The sequence below is a fragment of the Ciconia boyciana genome, chromosome 2, assembly GCF_034638445.1.
Source record: "Ciconia boyciana chromosome 2, ASM3463844v1, whole genome shotgun sequence".
Classification (NCBI taxonomy): Eukaryota; Metazoa; Chordata; class Aves; order Ciconiiformes; family Ciconiidae; genus Ciconia; species Ciconia boyciana.
This window is the reverse complement of record NC_132935.1, coordinates 56,760,667-56,779,381: the sequence shown is the minus strand read 5'-3', so window position 1 is coordinate 56,779,381 and position 18,715 is coordinate 56,760,667. Positions and strand designations below refer to the sequence as shown.

At 41.6% G+C, this 18,715-nt stretch overlaps 1 protein-coding gene and 1 long non-coding RNA gene across 6 annotated transcripts in view; one reads left to right on the top strand and one right to left on the bottom strand.

Moving 5' to 3' along the window:
- Positions 1-3,702, top strand: part of LOC140647753 (uncharacterized) — a 78,755-nt gene extending 75,053 nt beyond the window's left edge. The window contains exon 3 of the long non-coding RNA XR_012040950.1: positions 3,672-3,702. This is a non-coding gene — a long non-coding RNA (uncharacterized lncRNA). The remainder of the gene's footprint in view (positions 1-3,671) is intronic.
- MTCL1 (microtubule crosslinking factor 1) overlaps positions 1-18,715 on the bottom strand; it is a 110,567-nt gene that overhangs the window by 9,974 nt on the left and 81,878 nt on the right. For all 5 annotated transcript variants that reach the window (XM_072852728.1, XM_072852729.1, XM_072852731.1 and 2 more), the window contains 4 exons: positions 14,296-14,463; positions 7,940-8,194; positions 3,742-4,047; positions 870-901 (listed from right to left, as the gene is read on the bottom strand). In XM_072852728.1, coding sequence (XP_072708829.1) covers positions 870-901; positions 3,742-4,047; positions 7,940-8,194; positions 14,296-14,463 — 761 coding nt within the window. The remainder of the gene's footprint in view (positions 1-869; positions 902-3,741; positions 4,048-7,939; positions 8,195-14,295; positions 14,464-18,715) is intronic.

Sequence of the window (18,715 nt, the reverse complement as noted above, 5' to 3'; positions counted from 1 at the left end):
AAGGGAATTGCTATGCCGTAATGCTGGATTCTTGGCTTTCCCACACTTGGCTAGTTTGTACAAATCACAAGTATTCAGCTGAGTTGTCCTACTGCTTTGCTTTAAGAAAAATCAAACAAAAGAAGCTTTCTGAATGGGACTACTTAAAAATGCAAATGAGTGTAGTTTTCAGAGTTGGCTCAGTGAGGTAACTCTTGAGGGTGAGGATTCAGCAAGCAGTGGGTTTTATATATCAGTGATCTGGAGGATACAGTAAAATCACACTGTGAGTTTTTAATCAACAGCACCAGCTGCAGTTAGGGTGCATCTATGTCAGGGAGTTAGGTGAGATCAGGAGTGTGGTTTTGAAGTGGATCTCCTATTCGGATGCTCTGGTTTGCATCAGGGGGCAATCTCAGAGAGCATGAGCTGGGTTCCTTTGGCATGAAAGTGAGCTGGAAGATGATCTCCAGAAGCACAACTAATGCACTCGAGGGTTAGGTGGGTATTCAACCCATAGGATCAGACCAGAACTAGTCCAAAGCAAAATATCCCTGACATGCAGGGGCATGTCAGGTCCTCAGCACCAACTGTCTTCCTCTATATATTGATGTCCACAGGTCTGCACTACTTGCTAAGGTAGGCATACCTTCCAATGTAAGCTGCAGCTTCATGCACGTTCATACATGCATTTGTGCACCACAGCTGAATGTGGCCCAAGTTAATCAGAGTAGAACAGAAGCATATTGAGACAAATTAATCCCTGGGTAAATCCATTAATCTGGCTTGCAGGAGGCGGCACGGCTATGCCTTGGCTCTGTGGTTTGGGCTCCAGAGAGCTATAGCTCTGGCAGCTGAATATTTGCTGGTTTTTTCCCTGTTTTACTCACCTTTGAAGATTTCCTTTGTGTGTTTCTTCCTCCTGAAGAAAAAGAGAACCAAACAACATAAGTTATTTCTGAACCTGTTGGTGGCATTAGCTTGTGGGTGTTTTGCCATTCACTTTCAGTTAGTTCCACCAGCTATGTTTCTCTCTAAAAAGTGGCTAATTTTTCCTCTGATAAGGAATCTTAAATTGCCAGTGGGAATATCCTTCCCTTTGTACATGGGTAGCAGAATGGGCAATCCCATCAGGACAACAGACGACAGAGGGAAAGCCTGTACATCAAATCTCCAACAGCCTTGAACTTTTATAGTGCCGTGCAATCACAAATGGAAGTAAACTGCAAATGGCTTTTCTCCATGTGTGCAATATATTGTTTTGGACCATATATTTGGGAGTGAATTTGTTCTGTGGAGTTAATCTGCTTTACGCCAGAGACCTAGCTGTGCTGAAATAAGAGATAAACCGAGGTCCTTTGACATAAGACTTCATTATATGTTCTCTAGGAACCAACAAATGGCACCAGCCGAAACTCATTAAGCTAGCTATATTAGATGTGTGGGAAGACTATTACTTGTTTCATAGGGGCAATACCTACAGCTTGCTAACGGCACTAAGATGTTTTTATGGCAATTATTTCCCTGTGACAATTCCCATAATGAGTTGGTTTTTTTAATAGATACTTCTAAGGCAATTGCTCTACCGTTATTATTTTAACTGTTTGCTTATATTTCTAATAATATATCTAGGGAATACAAAATATGATCAGGAAAAACAGAGTATTAGTACCTATTATTTTTATTTGACCTCATGAAATCAAGAACATTACCAACACTGAAGTGTATTTCAATTGTGACTATTCAAAAAGAGCACTGCTTAACTCAGCAAATACCTTTCTGGTATTTATCCAGAGTCAGGGGAAAAAATGGGAGTAAACTGATCCTCCTTTCATTCACTCTGGTGTAAGTCTGGAATAATGTTGGTGGCTTCAGTGGAGTTACTACAGAGTAAATCTGACCTAACTAAATGGAGAATCAGGCTGAAGGCTGGATTGACTTCTACTGCAGTTAGGTACCACAAAGAAAATATAGTGGAGAGGAGCAGTCAGCAGGCTGCAGTTGCCTCTCTGCGTCCTCAGTTAAGCTATTCATTAAACTCCAATCAGTCTCGCCTGAGCAAACCCTCTGAGGGGAAACGACTTTGCCCAGGTTTCACTAAAACATGCTTTGAAGGAAAGAAGCTATGCAAATATCACCGAGGACCAAATTTTGCTGCTAACACTTTTGTTAATGGTGGTAAAGTCTGAAAAACAGAAAAGGGAAGAGACATCTCCTTTCTTAAATATCAGACTGAATTTGAAGGAAAGAAAACAGCAATCAAAATTAAACACAAAACATAGATCCCTGACACTGGTACCAACATTACTGAGTGAGCACTTGGGCATGTATGAAATAAAAGCTAAGAAATAAGAAATATGGGATCCCACACCACCAGCCGTACATTTATGGCACTGAGGCAGGAAAATCTAATTGGAACACACAGGTACCTACAGCTACTTAAAATGTAAGAAAGGTGGTCACATTTCTTGCCTCTCTTAATTTTTTTTCTCTTCTTCCTCTCAAAGAACTTGATTTTCCAATCCTTTAGCTAAGTAACAATGTTATACATCTCAAAGAAATGCTTGGGTCAAATTTTCACAGGCGTACATGTTCAAGTCAAGGCACACCAGTGAACGTGGTCCTGCAGGAAGCTTGAGATCTGACCTGTTGACAAACTCTTTTCCAGGGTGGTCAAATTTTCAAGCCAGAGTACACAGATACATCTTTGACTGGGAAGCTTCTGCTTCCCTATTTGCTATAATATGTACACCCAACGGGTATTTACGTGCTCAGAGCACAAGCCTAACTCATGTGCACAAATCTGAATTTTCAGGCAAGAAGAAAGTACTCAAAACTTGCATCAAGCAATGTGCTGCCTGCTTGATAATTTTAACTTCCAGCAGTCTCCGAATGCTTCTTGCTCTGTAACAGCCACTAACATTCAAGGAACAATAGAAAATAAAGGAGATATTAGCGTTTTGATGTTGTAATGTGTTTTTAATTTCACAGGAACCATTAAAGCGTATAGTTGTGGTTAGTGTGAACATTCTGAGTGCCACTTGCCACAACACACTGGCATAATATGCCAGTTCACAGGCTACTTTTTACCAGCATATGGGGACGGGGACCCTGGCTTTCATACAGCAACAGTGTAAACCTGTGAAGACCTGGAACCGGTGAAAGTAAGCCTGCGGTGGTGCAGACTTTAGCAGGACACAGACTACATTCACTATGGCACGATGGCATCTCTTAGCACAGCGTTGTACATCTTTATAGCTTTATGGTGTAGTCTGAGGGTAGGTACTTTGCTGATGAATAACAACTTTATTTTTTTTAATATCTCCTCTCACTTACTCATGCTAATCTATTTAGAAGGCAACCACAATGGAACAAAAAGTGTCTCTCTACAGCACTTTCTGCTTTACTAACAAAATGTAGCCTGTATTTCTTCATATATATGTATCTACTTACAACTGAAACAAATTTAAGACCTTCTAAACCGATATATTGTGTCAAATATAGTTATCATACACAATATGAATGGCCACAAGGTGAGGTAACCTTTGGGACCTTTAGGCTGGCTCCCAGTTTCTCAGGTGATTGACACTGGTATAATTAGCTCATAACAAGGAATGAAATCTCATCTATATCAAATTCACTACCGGGTAACTGTAAGCAGTGCCCATGACACAATATCTCTCTTCCCATAGCACGGATGCTGTACCAATTCTGACATAAGAGACAACATGCCAGCTTGATGAAAGGTAGAAGAGCACATACTTCCGATAATCCGGTCAAGAATTTCTCCCGCTCCAACTGCCGAGACCGGTGCTCATCAGACTCATCGGGGGAATCAAGAGACAGCGACTCCAGAAAGAGGTTTTCTGTGGCGCTGCACCGATCGCTTTCCTTCAGCTTAGACAGTGACCGATCATCAAACTGAATGGCGTCTGAATCAGAGTAGGATCTTGACCCCATCAAACGAGGCACGTGAAGGTTCCCCTGGGTTGTAAATGGACGAAGGTTACTCTCCTTCTGGTCACACAGAAAACCACCTCCTCTTCGCGGGCTCACTTCTTTCTGAAGCTGGAAACAAGGCAAATTAAAATGAACAGCAATTACTTACGTAGCATATGGCATTCTGCAGAACTCATCCTTCCCCAGGAGCAAGGCACCCGTGCCTTGGGGAGGCTGAGATCACCGCCTGGCTTCAGGGACGCCGGCTTTGCTGCACTGGTCCTTCTGCAAACGGAGATGTCTCTAGGACTTTGATGCTATTTACTCATGGGATTTTGAGTGATTAAATGTGTATATATATAGTTTTGCTTGCTTACATATATAGGTATACATATACACACTGTGTGTATATATACACAAAATAATGCATCTGTCTGTAATCTGATTTTTAAAGAAACCAATCAACACTGACTGTTATTTAAACACAATCTTGATATGAGATCCTAAAGCAATAGAAGTTTAAGCTCAAGGAAGGTGAGTGACTTGGAGTCTCATCAAAACAAACACAACACATTTTTCTTCTGGTCAGCAACACAAAGGTTGCACTTTTATGTACATCACTTGTTTCCAGAGGTGGAAAATTCCACTTAACGAAAGACAAAAGCTTTGTTTTAAAGACTGTCTAGCCCTACTGCATGGCTAGAAAGTTGACTATTTGTACAGAACAGCATCATCAAAGGGATGAATTAGGCATGCAAAGCATGTTTGAAGAAAATGCATATTTATAGAAGGGCCATCAAAGCTATTAACTCTACACTTTGCAAAAGCTGGGTGAAGAGAGGGTGAACCACTAGTGAAATTGAAACTACTGCCAATCTTAAAATTAGATTATGTGATCAACTTTTCCTTTAATTTTAAATACAACAGGATAGATGAAGTAAGTGATATTTTCAAACATGATGAATGATAGCAGGAATCTGATAAGTAACTCTGATGTTTTGTTAGAGCAGCCTGCTAAGGTTACTGACAATAACCTGCAAATGCAAGCCATTCCCTAGGACCCTGGAGACCGAAGACCTACAAAACATGTTATTTTAATCTTGTTGTATGTGTTTGGAAAAATAAATAGACATTGTATCACCTAACGTAGAACAAAACATTTTAGGTCTCAAATGACTACATTTGCACTTGGGCTGAAGTCGGTGAGATTTTTGCTTGATTCAGGTCTACAAAAAGGTGAATGCATCTTCAGTGTTCTGCTCATGATATACAAAATTTGAAACAGTTTTATTGGAAGGAGCTAATTTAAGGTATCCTATAAAGGTAGAGGTCAGAAGGTATATCTCAAGAGATCCTGGAGTCCATTCCCCAGCATATGGGGCAAGACCCAAAGCAAGGAGAAATGGTAATTGCATGTTTTCTGTATACACAGTTCCAATTGCAAGCCCTTACAGATTTTCAGAGATCCTGTAAGGATAATGATCTGGGAACCTGTATGAGAAAACAGTACAGTTTACTGGCTCACTCTCTGAATCTCAGGCAGCTGACAGGAGAATTAAAGTGAGAAAGACTGGCCTAACTTTTCAAGACTGACTAATGATTTTGAGTCCCCGTGTGTTTATACCTTTAAACACACAACATTTCATACAGGTGATTTTGTGGGTTTAAATATTTGTCAGTGTGCTCTGTGCACAATTAGCTTTAGGAGCACAGTGGAGGGGGATTCTCTAAGGGAAAACAAAGTGACAGTGTACTTGAAAAGAAAAAAACCCACAACTTGGAGCTCTGAAAAAAAGTAGGCCATCATGTTTTTTATATGCGAGCAGTATTCCCATAACCATCCAGAGGAAAGTATTTTATATATTTTATACATTGGTGTGAGCTTCCCCCTTATCGTACATGTATTATTCAGGAGCTGTGTGAAAGCAGACAGGCATAAAGCATTAGTATGAAATTTGGCACGCACACTTCTGCTCTCTCTTAGACTGTTTTTCAAACACACACACTGGTGTAGTCTCCTCATCCTCTACGTATTGCCATACATGGAATACACACAGAAAAACCCTGGGGAGAAGAACTTCAGAGATATACTAATTGTTTCCATATAAAGCAGGGCATGACTGCAATCTGAGAGGATATTCAACTAAAAGCCTGCAAATATTTGGAAGCTTCCTGTCACACAGGGAAATGTTTGATTATAAGCAAAGATGGAGTTATGAAGTTTTGCAGGCAGGTAGTCAAGATTTCAAATGCTGTTTCTGATCATCTAGTCCTCTGAAATTACTTGATATAATATTTTTTATTTCCTCTATCTATTGCTAATTCTGTGTACAACTCTATCGTACAGTAAATATATAGTTGAAGCCTAGAGATTTCAGAATAGTAACAAAAGAAATCAGCTCCAGGACTAGTTAAGAGATATTTTGTAGGCTCTCCCAAGATGACACTGAGAGGTTACGTCAAATTTAAAGAGAATTAAAGGCTAGGTAACATTAATAGGGATTTCTCTATCACTTCCTTCAATGAACCCCATTTCCAGGGAATAGAAAAAGCAGTTTTTAACCAGGTTAAGTCCTTCAAGCTATTGAGGATACACTGAAGAGATAATATTAAAAAATACAGTTCATAGGGACAGCAGCATAAACATCCAAAGAGGTACCAGTGACTCTCCAAAGAGAAGTTTGTGTCCACATCCTTAGTGTATTGGGAAATTTTCTGAGGGTTATTTAATTCCCATTTTGCATGAAGGATCCACAGGAGGCAGTTTGGTCACTGAAACTCAGCAGTTAGTAACCAGCCCAGTGCAACCATGGAGAACTCGGCATCTTCTGCCACTGAACCCTGGGAACCCGGTGAGTTGGATGGAGAGCTCTGCTACAAGCCTTCCTAGCTTATATGCGTTGGTTGTTTTATCTTAGGAGACGTACTTAGGAGACATACTACAGACGTACTGGTCTGCGTTATAAGGCATCGTAAGGGCTAGGTCAACAAGCTGCATGAAGAATACGCAAAACCCCTCAGATAAATGGGAGATAAAAAATTCCAAAATACAGTTTATTGATATTTTTAAATTAAGAAGCTAAAAAATGTACTTGTACTTCATTCAAGCATAGTGCTCCCTAGAGAGCATGCACAAATCTGGTGAAGTTCCATTTCTGATGTCCTAAGGACAGAAAGTATTCAGTTAATTGAGGACCCACAATTTCAGTTGTTTTTCTTACTTTTCCTGGAATGCATGACTCAAGAGCTGAACAACGTTCAGTAAAAAATGGTGTATTAACTCTCCCTCATTAAGCTTTTTTATTTTTTCTGTGGCTTCCAGCCAGATAATAAATCCATTAGGTATAATTTGGTTCTAACAGTAAGTAGATAAAAGTGTGTATGGGCACGAATAACAAGGGGACAGGTATGCAATTATCTGATTTGCAAATGATAGCAGAGGTGTGTACAAAGTTCATGTGACAAGGTAGGTGTGTCTTCTGAATATTTAGTATTGATAGCTGTCTATTTGTTATCAGTCAGGGCTCTTCATGCTAACCCCTGGATTCCTTTGCTAGAGAAAAAGAATTCAGTTGAGACTGAATAGTCGCAGCAGCTGCATCTTTGGTGGCTAATTCACAGATGAACAGACTTTTTTGGCAGGAAGCTGTATGTCAAACCTTGAATAACCCTGCATGTGGGACTGAGTGTTTTAGTACCAAGAGATGCACGAAAGCTTTCAAACAGAATGAATCAATGTGACCATGCCTGTCCGGGGTAACTGAAATGAAGCAGGAAATGGCCTTTAACCTGGAGCTGATTTCTCACAAGTGGTCTTTTATAGGGATTATGAGCATTTTCCTTTTACTCCCTTGTGTGTGTAAATTGTTTTGTAGCATGAGAAACACTGATGTAGCCAAGGAACCAAAATTGTTCCTGTGCTGCTTCTTAATACAGTCTCTTGACCTTGGCCTGAGTGTAGTAATGGTGCAAGGCCTCATGCTTGCAGCCAGCCATTGCTCACCCCAAGGTGACTCCTTACCTGCTCTATCCGCCTGAGCAGCTCCTTCTTTTGACGCTCCCACTCTTGCCGATCTCTATCAAGCCTGTCCAGGAGCTCCACCTTTTCCCGGTTCCAGTTCTTCTCACTGTGCTGGATTTGCCAGCGGAGGTCCATCACCACACCATGACTCTCAGCCAGAAGTTTCTTGTGCTCCTCTCTTTCCCTTTTAAAAGCTCCCTTTGCATCAGAAGTGAGGCCTGTTTCTCCTGAGGTGTTCTCACTCTTCCCTTCCAGCTGGCATTAAAATAAAACATTACTAGGACATCAAACTTTCTGTGGTAAAAGCCTGTGTCTGACAACGAATTTGAGTTAAAGACCTAACTCCACAAAGGTAATGGCAAAATTATCGCAAGTCTTAGCTCTTAGGTTCTCAATAAATGATCAAAGATGTTCAACTTGAAAAACGATTTAAAATCAAAGCAGTGAAAACCATAGGGAATCATTTCTCAAGCTCTACCAGCTTATGTTATTAAGACATCAGTTGTGATCTTTCTGCTGGGAGTGTGGGTACCAGCAATGAAGAAAACATGGAGGTGAACTCCACCCTCATCATCATCTCTGGCACAATCACCAGGACAACATCCTCAGCCACTGCTCTGCCTTTGTGCTCTCACTCAGTGCCCCCGAAAACTAAAGACAGTGCATTCATCTTCTGAAGAGACTTTTTGCAGAACAACCCTCAGCAATGGTCCTCACACCTTCCAACATAAGAGAGTGTTAGCAGCACAAGATGTACTGAGATCATCCTCCCCATCTCTGTAGGTTCTGCTGTCTGAACTGAGTTCTAGAGCAGTTAGCTGATGCTACCTTCCCTTCCTTCTCCTTCACTTCATGCTCAGGGATCCGCTTGATCAGGTCAGAAGAGCTGGCCCAAGGTAATAGATTTATAGGAAAATGCAGGCTTGATGGGGTGTCAGAAGGTCTCTAGTCCAATCCCCTGCTTCCAGCAGGGTCAGCTCTGGGATCAAACCAGGTTGCGCAGGGCTTTTTTCAGTCAGATCCTGACAAACCTCCAAGGACAGAAATTGCACAACTTCTCTGGCCAACCTGGGCCACTGCTGGAGTGTTGTCAGAGTAAAAAAAGTGCTCAGTGGTTTTGTGTAAGTTCAAGCGAGTGAAGAATTTATCCCTGAAGGCTGACCTTTTGTTGACAACTCAGTAGATGTGTGAGTGACTCAGAATGGGACACATCTCCGTCCCCTGGCTCTGCAGGTGAACAGGAGTGAAAAGCAGCGAAAACTCATTTCTGCCTCTGAAGTTAAAGTTGTCCTCAAAAAGGAGAGGCAGCAGGTCTGCTGGGAAACATGCTCCTTAGCAAGAGAGAAGGACACTGCCTTCACATTGCGCTACATGGAAAATAAGCCTAAGCTTTCTGAGCACACGGAAGTTCAGACTGGATTCAGGAGTGAAGCTTACTGTCTCTAGAACAGCCTCCCCAAGTAAATGGCAGAGGTGTCATTGCTTCAGTCATTTGAAATTGTACTGAGCTGCAGAGAACATCCTGTAACAGCTACTTGCATGGACAGGGAGATCTTAAAACACCTCTGTCCTGTACCACTAATTTCCAAAGTCCAGTTGTTTTCAAACGACCAACCAACCAAGAAAATAAATTATAAAAAGGCAGCATCCTATTTTAACAAAGTTGACATGGCACTATCTTTCTCACACTTATCCTGTTTGTGCAGTGTAAATTTGTGGGACCAGCAGCGATGTGCGAGAAGCTGTCCTGCACACAACTGCATGGCTCAGTGGTGGACCGAAGGTGCCGTGGGGCAGAAACACAGAACATCTCAGGAGAGACACCTCTGTGCTGCAGATCCACGATGGGAGACACCATCCTGGGCAGCGCGGCTCCTCAAGAGGCTGGAAAGCTTTGCAGCCTTCCTACCCACTACCCAGCACATTGACTGCCCCCATGTTAGTTCAGCAATATGTAAAAATATCACGGCCAGTTTCCAAGCTCACCGCTAACTTCAGATAATGGCCTTTTGCCCCTTGCTACATCTTTCCTCTGTCCATCCACAAGTCCCCAGCTCCATTTCATGGTACTGCGAGAGTCAAAGTTGCTGCTGCAGCCAGGGTCAGCCATGTTTGCACCATTCTTTTAGGTTTGTTTGCTTTGATTTTGTTCCAGTATTTAAAGGGTGGCTACAAAGAAGATGGAGACTCCCTTTTTACAAGGAGTCACATGGAAAAGACGAGGGATAATGGGTACAGTTATTCCTGGGGAGATTCCGAACGGACACAAGAGGAAAATTTTCACAATGAGATCAGCCATTGGAATAATCTCCCCAGGGAAGTGGTGGATTCCCCAACATTGGACACTTCTAAGATGCAGGTGGACAGGGTGCTGGGCCATCTTGTCTAGACCGTGCTTTTGCCAAGAAAGGTTGGACCAGATGATCCTAGAGGTCCCTTCCAACCTGGTAGTCTATGATTCTATGATTCTATGATTTTACTATTCCGTGGCCTGCACCCCCTGGCTTGCCCTTGCAAGTTCCTGCTGGGTTTACTAAGTAGCTGTGGCACTAAATAATCATGTATTTCAGGAGTGTCACTGCAGAGCTGAGACTGGCCAAAATAGTAAGGGACTACTGAAGCAAACTCTATACAATTTCCTTACACCTAAACCTGACAGAGGGCTATTTAGGACTTGTTCTTTGTCATATACATAAGTCATCTTTCAAGGACCTTTGATGCTCCTGTAGACTTCTCATCTTGCAATAGGAGCTCTCAGGAGAGGTTGCTGGAGTGTCTGGGGTAAATCCAACCAGGCTGGAGTGCAGACAACCTTACAACTCTGCTGCCTCCTGGGGAATAATGCCATACGCAGCAGTAGCTATGGCTAGCATGCTAAGTTGCAAAGACATACCAATGCCTGCGATAAATTCTTTAGCTGGCATGAAGCATGAAAATTCTAAAAGCAACCTATAAAGCAAACAAACACTCAGATGCGATAAATACAGTTTGTATGATTATCCTATAAAGCAAATTCCTTCTTCCATTTTTTGAATATCAAAAAAATAGCAAAATGTTGAACCTCAACATTGCTCATGCTCTCTCTCCCCTTACACCACTGAGTTCTTCACCACCACTGGGCAAATTCTCAGCCTTTCAGTTAGCAAACAAGAAAAGCAGTGGTGCCTAGGCCATGGTACCTGTGAAGGGCAGGAAAGCTGAGAGAAGCAGCGGGGAGAAAGAACATGCTCCAGGAGGGCGATACTCCAAGAATGCATGGCTGCCGTTAGACTGCCTTGCCCAAGCTGCCAAAATACAGTAAGTGATCCTGTGCCAGACCATGGGCTCACCCAGACCAGAGCCCTGGCTCTTGTCCCATTTGAGAAGAATACAGGAAGCCTATAAGTACAAAGATGAGTTCAAAACCAAGGCAAGTATAGAGTGATACACCTTCAGAATAATTTCCTGGTGTTCAGTGATTTGGGATCTAAACCTTCTTCAGTCAGAGGTGGTGTCTTTAGACTCAGAAGACAGTTCTTGGTGCCTGTGGAAGGCAGAACAATGCTCCTGGCAAGGAGAGAGTCCTTCTGCCTCTGTTTTGATGAAATGGCTCAAATCATGGGGAGAAGGTCCATTGGTGGCTCCTTATCATGAAAGTCTAGATGTGACTTTCCTAAACCTGCTAACTGCTAACGGTGGCCAGATGCCTCTCCATGTGCACCACAGCTTATATTCTCCCAGGTGTCCTGAAGCTGGACTGTTGGTTGGAGTCCTAGTGAGGGTCCATGTCCTTACGTGCAAGTTCTCAATGCATACGCAGGGTTTGGCCCCACATACTAACTCCCTCCTTCTTCCAAACCTTTCTCGGTTCCCAGTTCCCAGAATACTGGGATTTTTCACTTGCCCAGCTGGAAGCTGAGAATCACTGGGACTCCTTATTGACTCAGAGTTATCGCAATCCCATACTTGGGAGCAATCTCATTATTTCTTATCTTAAAAACAATGCCTAAGGATCCTTCTGCCAAATACGATGTACATGCATTTCTGACAGCCAAGACTTTTATTTTTAATGATGTACGCAGTCCTAAAGCTCCAAAGCAGCAGGCAACAGTACACTGTCACCTCTGATATGCAGTGCTTTTGTATCAAAAGAGTTTTCTTTCCTTTTTTTCTTTCCTATACAGAGAGTTGAAGCATCAAAATGCAAAACCATTGCCAGTGACTATTAATTAGGAGTTGACTCTCTTGAGGAAAATGCTCTTGTTAATTGACCTACTGCTTCACAAAAAAAGTGGAAAACAGCAGCAGTGAAGACAACAGTGGAGACTAGAAAGGCCTTGATTCTCTATGGGCTTGTCAAGGGTTTGGCAGCTCTATACCCTCCTAGGGCGGGAGGCTGTACAGCCTGCTGCTTCATCACTACCAATCAAAACAACAAAATGACATCATGAGAGGTTCTCCTACCCACATTGACATGACAGACTTGGCTATTAAGTTAAAGCTGTTGTTATGCCACATGTTGATACAGAATAGCAAAAGATGTTAACATGACTATATGTAATGCTGATATTTTACATGTTGTTCACTAGCTCCTCCCATTTTGATCCTGAAATTGAACCTCTAACAAAAACACCCCATATTTTGAATCCTTAACATTAGTTTGAGATACATTTATGTTTATACTATTTCTATTTCAGGCTTATTATATTATTATTTTTATATTTAATTTTTTAACTGCCTCCTTGTAATTGTGAGCGTGTATACCAGACCTCAGTGGGACACTCACATTGTTTGCCCTACCCTAATTGATATTCGAATGATTTATGTGCTATCTTTTTTGCTACTGCATTAGGGACCTGTTTTTACTGTGAAATAGAAATGTAGTTTGGGGAATTGGCTAAGGAAGACAGTTTGAGGTCTTAAATATTGACCAGTTTCATTCTTTTAATTTGCTGGAAAAAATGTAAGAAGTAACACCCACGGCTTGATAATTACCATATGTTATATATTATTACCAGTGGAGCAGTGGAGGTAGCAAAGACCCCGATAAAGGCACCAGAAGGAAGGATGTAAAGCTACCTTCTCCCTGGGCAGGAATGGCAGCACTGTCCTGGTGCCAAACACCAGCCAACGCAGCACCCTGGGAGTTTATCGCCCATGCAAAGGCAAAGCATGCAAGTTCTAAATTGGCAGTTCGTTGTCAGACTAACTTTCCCTAAGTTTTGTTCTTTGTTGCCATCTTGAGCTTAAGATAAATCTGTCAGCGAGGTTTTATTTTGGGAGGAGTGAAAATGGGGATTGATTCTGTTTCCTTTTTCAAGTGATCTGTTGTCTGGAAATGTGCGTGCACTAAGAAGCAGCTGAACTGAGAATTTGAATCCGCTGAGAGAAAACTCTGCTAAAATGAAAGCTTCTTCCTTCATTCTGGGAAAGCAGCCTACAGTACCTGGGCAGGAAAAGCAGTGCTCGCATCTCAGCTCTGTGCGTCACACTGAGTCTCAAACGTTCAGTAAATCCTCCTAAATGTACCACCCTCCTGGCAGTGAATATTTTTATTATATTTATCTTCTGCAGAGAAGCTCTACAATTGCAAATCTTTTTCTCAGGACCTGAATGTACTAATTCTCCACCCCTGCCCTCTTCAATGCAGAAAATTAGAGCTTTTATGCCATCAGCTTTGGAAATGAATCCTTGTGGGTTTTTTGCTCATTTGTTTTCATATTGCTTCAAAAACAGTACATCTTCTGTGAACAGCCATACATGACTCTGAAGCACCTGGCACCAGATTTTATATACATACTTCTAACAGTATCCCATGGTGGGTAGCTAGAGCTCTCTCTTCAGTAGCGTACCATCCATCACTAACCACTAACTTTGAATAGCTGGTTTAATATTAACATATTGATCTAACACTTCAGTATTATTAAATCACTCTTTTCTCTCCTATGCATCAAATACCGCAGTTGTTATGTGCCAAGGCACAGTGACGAGCTAATCGTGAGCACGCCAACATCAAGACATTTTCTCTCCTATAAATGCCAATAAATACAGACACCCGCATGTCTCGTTACTGCAGCTGATACGTTACCAGCCAACTCTTCTGAGAAAATAGAAGAAGCAAGAAGAGGTTCATTTCCTTTGTCCCCACCTATTACACAGTACCTACTACATGAGTACCTACTACATGAGCTCTTGTGCTGGGACAACTGGATTCCAAGAGGCAAATCAAGAGGCAAAGCTTTGCTCAGGCTTCAGGGGGGCTTTCAGGCACCATGGTAAAACGAATACATATAGTACCTTTCCTGGCTGTCATAGATTTCCCATTTCATTAAGCACCTCAGCCGTTCTTTACCGGTGTTGGACGCAAGCGATGTTACCTGTTCGAGGTGGCACTTCAGTTCAGTCATTTCCACCTCCCAGGCTGCCTTGTGCAGGGCATACTGCTGCTGGAGCCCCTGGCGCTCACGTTCCTCATCCCGCAGCTCCGAGCGGAAGTCATCCAGCAAACCCTTCAGAGCATTCAGGAGCTTCCGATTTTCACTTGCCTGCCGCAACAAAGCAAAACAAATTATGTCATTGGATGGCTTTAGCCTCCAGGTTCATTTTTAGGGGGCAAAATACCTGCATGTCCACTGCATGGAAGAGAAAGTGCCTGGGCTAACTTTTGCATGAGAGAACTAAGAATGGCAATGACTTCTCTGTTTACAGGCTGCCCAGGGAAGTGGTTGAGTCACCATCCCTGGAGGTATTTAAAAGACACGTAGATGCGGCGCTTAGGGACATGGTTTAGTGGTGGACTTGGCAGTGTTAAGTTTATGGTTGGACTTGCTGATCTTAAGGGTCTTTTCCAACCTAAATGATTCTATGGTTCTATGATTCTACTTCTTGTTAGCCCTAGTCCTGAAGCACCCATGAAAGCCAAAGATACTTAAGTCACATTGGAAAAGGCACTAAGCATCTTTCTGGATTGAGCACATCTGTAATAACTTCTTTTTTAATACTGTAAACCAAAGCTAGAGTATAATTCCTGAGGTTTGTTGGGTAGCTGGATGTCTCATACATACAGCCATTGCTCAGCATCAAACCTCAAATATTTGTAAACTACACATAAAGAAAAGGGATTCATTTTTAATGCTTTTGTATTATCAGATACAATTACTTTGGAAAAAAATGTGAGGTTTTGAGCCGAGTATCTGTGCTAAGGTGTTTCACTAGTCTGTACTTCACATTTCTCCTCAATCCCAGGCAGTTGCACACAGGTTAGCTTTGCAGCAGCACCCCGCTTGGTACCAAAGGCACGAATGCCAGGTAGGCCACTTTCCCTCTTGCAGATGGGATCAAAGAGCAAACCCCTACCCACATCTTGTTGAGACTGTCATGGCCATACTGAAAATGTTGTCTGTGCTGTTGTGCTAGCCAGGAGCCATGAATGGAGTCAAACTAAAAGTCTAGCCAGAGCTGACATCTGATCTTGGCAAGTACTGAAAGATAGCATGTATACTTATTCAATTCTCTAAAGTTTTTTTCTTAGTTTTGGCGTTTACTTTCTGCACATTCTCTGGTGACTTGCAAAACCTGTCATTTTCCTGTTAAATATTGAAGAACATTTTTTAAAGATTCATTCTGTATCAGTAAAACAAAAGGTACCCCACTGTTTTTTGCAGTCATTGAATTAGGAGACAGATATGTGTAACATGATTTATTTATCCAAAATTTAAATCAAATATTCCCAATGAGCCTCTCAAAGACCAGGGAGTAACCAGAGATTGTATCTGACAAGTTATTTTGAATAGAAAAGACTTTTAAGAAAATTATACTTGATTAGCAGACACAGCATGAGCAGAAAAATGGGAAAGCTTACTCAACAAATCAGCATTTAATCACCTGGTTCTTATGAATGCATTAGCTTCCTTGGGAAGGCCTAACTCAAATTAGCTGTCTCAATTCTTGCATGATAGTCTCATTTATTTTATTTTTTATTTATTTTCCCAAGTGGAGGCTTCCTGCAATTCCTCTTATCTGGTGTTTCATGAAGTACCTATATGAGGACTTCTTTTAGACACGTCAAGTAAACAGATGTACGCAAAAATCTAAATTATTTTCATGTGCTTTTTTCAATGACAATACCTATAAAATTTTATGCAGACAACTAAGTTGATTTCATATGCTCATCAGATTTTTAGCATCACTGAACCCACCTCACCCACTTTTGTAATTACTAATCAGACATACCACAGTGCCTTTTTTCTTTAAAAAACAAACAAATGTGGTCTACTTTTTCCAAGACATTTGGTTTATCAGCAAAAATATGCTAGATGCAGGGAAATGACTGCAGGTGCTCATTGACTGACCTATCATCTGTTTGGGCTAATGAAATGTGATGGTGTACAACATGGGGTTTTATAAGAAACGCACCTACAGAAGCGGAATTAATTCCATTAACATTTAATGCCAATTAGCAGTTTCCTACTATACAGCAGCAGTCTCCATCATGCATATAAGATCACCTACTTTTCAATATGTAATGACATTTTATGTTTCCACCATGAATTTTCGTTCTGATACCCAATTAAGACTAAATTCTCCAAACATCTCAAGCCCCTTGTGTAGTAATCAGAATAAGAGCTCTTTTGAAGATTTGTCCTTAGTGTCACAACAGGAGCTGCTGGGTATTGAGCACATCAACAGCTGGCCTCATCCTCTTTGAAAATCCTGACCCCAAATGTCTATGAAGTGCTTTCATTCAAGAGCCACGCTCTGTGTTTTCTGGTATGCTGCATAAACCTTTCTCTGGCAAAGTAGTCTAAAGGCTCCACAAGGGAAATGAGGTAGAAAAAAATGTAAAACCAAACAACACTAAACCAAGCGACATCCCTCATTCCTGTGCATACATTTGATAGCTTTAGAGTCCTGTAAAATTGGGTTTGCAAAGAAAGAAGTGATGGACTAGTACAGAGAGGAGCCAAAAGAGCCTCACTGCAGGTTCGTAGCCTACTGGGATGAGGGCATGTCTTATTTCTAGAGGCATTACATCAATGTCGCTGTTATGAGACAAGTACCCCAGGTGCCCCCTGGGCTTGCTGGGATTTTAATTAACTTGCCAATATAAATCCAATTTTGGTTACATACTTTTAATTCCTGCAGAGAAGTCTCTTTTGCATGACTTTGTATTTATAGTCTGAAGTTGGAGAGGTCTGTGAGATTATTTTTTCTGTTTTGCCAAACTGGAGTGGTTTTGGAGAACAAACAAAGTACTTTTGAGACAATGTGCACTGAAATACAACATTTACAGCTAGACATGTTTTAGATTTCTGTTGGTAAAACTGCCAAACAGCTTCTGCCTAAGAATAAGTCCCATAGATACATAATGAGGATTGTTATGGTCTTCCTCTTCCTCCCAGGGATGTTGTACAGGCAGAAGAAACAGGGCATGGCTGTGATTCCCTGGACAGTCTCCCATGCAAGGAGCTGGCTCTTTAGTACCTTACCAGTTACTGAAATTTAGAGCATGGAGGAATCTGACTGATGTAAGAGAAGAGAATAACAAAAGCAGTTTAAAGTCTTGTTGTATCCACAGCTCAGGATTTATAGGTAAAGGAAACAACAGCTGACAATAAGTAAAAACTTAATGTAGTAAACCTCAATTAAATTCCAGGACTTTGGAGTCTTTACTAAGTTGAGTCAATGCCAGAGATGGGAGCCTCCAGCTCTAGAAAAGTTTGGGACCAGAGCAGTTGTTTGAAGCTTGGTTCTGCTTTTAATCACAATTCTTTCTTCTCTGAGAATTTCACTTAAGAATTTAGCCACAGTCTGGTATTACAAGCAGTTTAGTAGAGCAGTCAATTAAAAGCACAAGGTCAGGAGCCTAAACAGCAAACGAGAACTGTGTATTTTCTCTGTCTAATCACAGATCTAGGCAAAAGTGAAGCTGGATCTTGGTGCAAATCGTTTTAGTATATTTAGGTCTTAATTACTATTCCTTTGGGCTTTTCTCTTAGCTAAGCTTTGAAAACAAATATTGTATGAGCAAAAAAAGATCTAATTGGGGATTTTCTTGACCCCTCCCCAGCAACAACACGAGTGTTTTGTTTTTTAATGCTTTTTCCATTGCACCACAGATGTGTAAACCCTTTTCTTCTTACTCCCCTGATCTTACACCATTCAACAGGCATCTCACCCTTTCTACTCAACTGAACCAAAGCTCTTCCTTTTTCCACAGGCTGTTCTCCCTGATCTCTTACTACACACATAGAAACGCTGACTTACAGCAAGCCCTCCTCTACTGTGCCACCAGCCCGACTTGCCTGCTTATCTCCTGCCCGTGACCAGACTTTCCACTTGGCTCTTGAGCCTTGCCAGCTCCTTGCCTGACCCTTTCTGCAGTGTGCCCCAGCTGCCAGCCAAGGGACAACGCCATGAAGAGAAAGATGAATTGGCCCTTCTCAGAGTCCCCATCTACTCTGCCTCTCATGAACTAACCTTTTTTCCCCCCTTTCCCCTCTGTTATGCCTTCATCCCTCCACACACTGGCCGCATAAAAATCTCAGACAAGTGAGACGTGTACTTTCCACCAAGTCGAGTACCTCAAATCATAACAATATAAAATTAAAGGCTGCTTGTTGAAATTAAGGCCTCAGGGTTTATCATTTTTCTCAAAACAATTCCACTTTCCAGGCAGGGTGAGAAAGTCAGCAAGCAAGAGTGCAGGCTGAAAATACAAGCCATTAAATATTAACATTAAATGTTAAAAATAAATATGGGTTACTTCAAGTTACCGTAAGCCCTTTCTTTTTTCTG